This window comes from Pundamilia nyererei, unplaced genomic scaffold (assembly GCF_000239375.1).
Source record: "Pundamilia nyererei isolate P.nyererei 1_Seehausen unplaced genomic scaffold, PunNye1.0 scaffold00815, whole genome shotgun sequence".
Taxonomy (NCBI): domain Eukaryota; kingdom Metazoa; phylum Chordata; class Actinopteri; order Cichliformes; family Cichlidae; genus Pundamilia; species Pundamilia nyererei.
The window spans coordinates 3207-7880 of NW_005188216.1; the positions used below are offsets into that span (position 1 = coordinate 3207).

Here is a 4674-nt window from a genome sequence, read left to right on the forward strand (position 1 = left end):
CATTTTCTTACCATATTTACATTATTTTCGTCCTTATATCAACAGATATGAATTAGTATTAACTGAACAGTTTTATATGCAGTAGTCCTTCAACCTGTCACACTTCACTTCAGCATCATCAGGTAATGTTCATATGTTGATTAATAGTTTTCTTTCGTTTTTGATCTACTGCAGAACATTTTTAAGGTCATCTGCTACAGAGATGATAGATATAAGATAGATATAAAAATATGGAAATGTACTGATACCTGATCAGAATTATAATATTTCTGACTGTCTGAGGTAAAATTTCCCCATTCAAATCTAATCAAATTGAATCGAATCAAATCGAATCGTGGATTGAATAGATTCGGGACCTTGTGAATCGGAATCGAATTGATTCTAGAAATCAGTGACGATACCCAGCCCTACTGGATACTTACTGGGCTTTCTTACAGGCTTTGACCACTGGCAGAAGCTGCAGAAGAGCCTCTTCTGAAGCTGAGTATTTCCTCAGGTCAAACACATCCACACCTGTTTCTGATGACAGTAGGATGAAGACCAGAGCTGACCACTGAGCAGGAGAGAGATTAACTTTAGACAGATGTCCTGAACCCAGGTGATGCTGGACCTTATTCACTACAGAGTCATCCTTCAATTCATTCAAACAGTGGAGAAGATTAATGCTTTTCTCTGGAGAGAGAGTGCCATTCATTTTTTCTTTAATGTATTTAACTGTTTCCTGATTTATCTGTGAGCTGATGGCCTGCAGGCCTTGTAGGTGATCCCAATTGGCTGGTATTGAAAGACCCAGGAAGAAGCGAAGAAACAAGTCCAGATGTCCATTTGGACTCTTCAAGGACTTGTCCACAGCACTCTGGTAGAAATTTTGTACTAAAGACTCTCCAGTATGCACTGAGGCCATTTGTTCCTTTTCCAGCAGGTTGACACTAGAGCTGGTGAATGTCAGATGGACATGAAGAGCTGCAAAAAACTCCTGAACACTCAGATGGACAAAACAGCAAACCTTCTCTTGGTACAGCCCTCTCTCTTCTTTAAAGACGTGTGTGAACACTCCTGAGCACTCTGAGGCCTCTCTGACATTAATGCCACATTCTGTCAGGTCTGATTCATAGAAGATCAGGTTTCCTTTCTGCAGCTGCTCAAACGCCAGTTTCCCCAGTGCTTCAATCATCTTCCTGTTCTCTGGACTCCAGAGAGGATCTGTCTCAGCTCCTCCATCATACTTGATGTTCTTCACTTTGGTCTGAACCACCAGGAAGTGAATGTACATCTCAGTCAGTGTCTTGGGCAGCTTTCCTCCAGCCTGTTTGGTTTTTAACACGCTCTCTAGAACTGCAGCAGTTATCCAGCAGAAGATTGGGATGTGACACATGATGTGGAGGCTTCGTGATGTCTTGATGTGAGAGATTATGGTGTTGGCCTCTTCCTTGTCTGTAAGTCTCTTCCTGAAGTACTCTTCCTTCTTTGGGTCAGTGAACCCTCTGATCTCTGTAACCATCTCTATATATTCAGCAGGGATCTGATTGGCTGCTGCAGGTCGTGTGGTTATCCAGATGTGAGCAGAAGGAAGCAACTTTCCCCTGATGAGGTTTGTCAGCAGCACATCCACTGATGTGGACTCTGTAACATCAGTGAGGATCTCAGTGATGTGGAAGTTCAGAGGAAGTCGACACTCATCCAGGCCATCAAAGATGAACACAACTTTGAACTTTTTAAAGTTACAGATTCCTGCTTCTTTGATTTCAGTGAAGAAGTGATGAATAAGCCCCACTAAGCTGAACTTTTTATCCCTCAGTAAATTCAGCTCTCTGAATGGGAATGGAAAAATGAACTGGATGTCCTGGTTGGTCTTGTCTTCAGTCCAGTCCAAAGTGAACTTTTGTGTCAGGAATGTTTTCCCGATGCCAGCCACTCCTTTGGTCAGAACTGTTCTGATTGGTTTGTCTCTTTCAGTTGACGCTTTAAAGATTTCTTCACACCTGATTGTTGTATCTGGTCTGTTTGGTTTCCAGGAAAACATTTCAATCTGTCTGACCTCAAGTTCAGTGTTGACCTCTCCGGTCCCTCCCTCTGTGATGTAGAGCTCTGTGTAGATCTCATTTAGAGTGGTTTGGGGTCCTGGTTTAGCAATTCCCTCAAAGACACACTGGAATTTCTTCTTCAGGTTACATTTAAATGTATTCTCACAAAGTGGATCAGGATTTTTTACAGGAAAGCACCAGAAACATGAGTGTTATGATTATAGAAAATGTGACAATTTCATTCCTGTAAAGACGGAATTTATGAAGAGAAATCCTCTCACTGCTCTGCAGACAGTCAGCCAGCTCCTCCTGTTTCATTATTCTCAGGAAGTTAACTGCAAGTTTCAGAAATGCCTCTCTGCTGCTCCTTCTCTGCTTCTCTTCCTCACTGTCCAGCACCTCCTCTTCATCCCTCTGACACTCTGAATAATGTGGATTCAGATCGTTCTGCAGCTTCTTTAGCTCGTTCTTGACAAAAGTAATAATGTTGTCTTCCAGCATCTGGAAATGACACAATCTTAATTTGTGAAAAATCTGATTTTCATAGTAAAAATAATTTTTTACAGATATATTTTGTGCCTCTTTTCAATTGAACAAAAAATAAGCAAGTAACAATTTAAAACAAACTCCCATCAGAGAAAACAATAGAATTTCAACATTTCATCGTTTCATAACATCACTGCATCATTCATCCATCCATTCGCTTCTGCTTATCCTTTTCAGGGTCGCGGGGGGCGCTGGAGCCTATCCCAGCTGTCATAGGGCAAGAGGCGGGGTACACCCTGGACAGGTCGCCAGTCTGTCGCAGGGCCAACACACAGGGACAGACAACCATTCGCACTCACATTCACTCGCACATCCACACCTAGTGACAATTTGGATTATCCAATTAACCTATCCCCACAAGCTGCATGTCTTTGGACGGTCTTTGGACCTGGAGGGAACCCACGCATCATCACTGCATCATTTTTCTTAAAATACTTTTCCATACAACATTCTGAATAACACTCTTTGTCATTTCTAAAAATAAAAAAAAGATAATAAATTGTTATATACATGTGTACATAAATGGCCTCACATTCAAGTTCAAGTTCAAATTTTATTCGCCACATGCAGTGGAGGAAAATAAGAGACCTCTACTCATGCTGGGCTATAGGAGGACAGCATGAGAACAGGAAACAAAAAAAACCTCCTCTGCACAGAAAGCACATAAATGTCCACAGTACAACATTATAGAGCACGTGACCAGCAACAGGGTTGGGTAGGGGATGAGGAGTAATCCCAGGCAACACAGCAGCCATCCTGCCACTGCGCTGACTCTCCAGCGCAGGCCCAGACCCGCCCTGTGTTCCCAGGAGGCAACAAGCATCGAAGGCATTGGAAGGGGAGGGGGGAATGTGTGAGTGCTTATCAGTGTAAGTGTATGTGTGTGCGTGTCCATAGTTCAGCTGAGACAGTGTCCTTCACCCTACCAGGCTAAGTAAACAGTCTTCCAGCCAACCCAGGTGGCCTTGCATAGAGTGGGAAGAACAATCAACATACAGTCGTTATCAGGAGAGAACAGACTGTGAGAGAGTGTTCCAGGGAAAGTAATACACACGAAACAAGACAAGGACACAAGAGGCTAAGCAGGGAAGATAAGGGGAAGGAGGAGAGGAGAAAAAGTGCGACTGCCTTCGCCGAGAGCCAAACGAGTGTATGACTCTATACACAGGAGTTCATGAAAGCCTGTTTTGATCTCCCAATTTTATCTCTACAGTATAAATTTTATCAATCTGTTGCCACTCAGTTCATGATATTAGAAACAATCAGATTTTTTTAAAATTTCAATCTGCCTTCTGTTCGCATCATAATCCTGAGATTGCTTTGATCAAGGTCTCAGTGATCTGTTGCTCTCTCCTGGCTCTGGGCTCTACTCTGTCTTTATTCTGCTTGATCTGAGCTCATCACAATATTTTAATCAGCTGTTCCAAAATGAATATTTAGCTCCTAATGGTTTTATCAAATCCTTTTCAGGATTTAATAATGTGTGTGGTTTTCTTTCTCGCTCATTCTTTTGCATTTTAAATTTCCATTGTAAGTTTTCTTATTGTTCAGCACTTTGAAACTTTGATTTAACAAGAATTGAGTTGAATTTTGCCATTATTATATGACGAGTATTGGATTCCTTTTCCTGTCAGACACGTTAATATCGTTGATACTCTAAAAAGTGCAACATTAAAATAATTACAAACAGAGTTTGGTGTACATGTACAAACCTTAAATACTGAGTCCAGATCAGTTTGATGCTGAAGACTTGAAACATCTGAACTCTCCTGATCAGCTCTGTGGAGACAACGTGAAGAAACTGTAACCATTTTGTACAAAAATACAAGACGATTTTCTTTGAATATTTTATTACTAAGTTGGTTTAGCTTGATTCCTTTAAACTGATTACACTGATCTCTAAATTAAGTGCGAGTGTAAAAGGTTAACATCTGTGTTTAAGTTGAAATGTGTGGCTGGTAAATCTGGATTACACTAATAGTTAAAAAGTTAAGAGATAAAAAGACTTATGGGGATGTTAGTTCAGTTTATGTCTTCATACAAGGAAAAAAGGGAACACCCCAGTTATAATTTGGTCTTTGTTATATCGTTCAGTGTTAAATCA

General features: G+C 41.0%; 1 protein-coding gene across 1 annotated transcript in view; it reads right to left on the bottom strand.

Moving 5' to 3' along the window:
* Positions 1 to 3402, bottom strand: part of LOC102208149 (protein NLRC3-like) — a gene marked incomplete at its 3' end in the record, with an annotated part of 6579 nt that extends 3177 nt beyond the window's left edge. The window contains exons 1-3 of the mRNA XM_013908022.1: positions 3343 to 3402; positions 2306 to 2525; positions 423 to 2208 (exon numbers count right to left, since the gene is read on the bottom strand). Of these exons, the coding sequence (XP_013763476.1) occupies positions 423 to 2208; positions 2306 to 2525; positions 3343 to 3402 (2066 nt within the window). The remainder of the gene's footprint in view (positions 1 to 422; positions 2209 to 2305; positions 2526 to 3342) is intronic.
* Positions 3403 to 4674: the final 1272 nt, after the last annotated feature.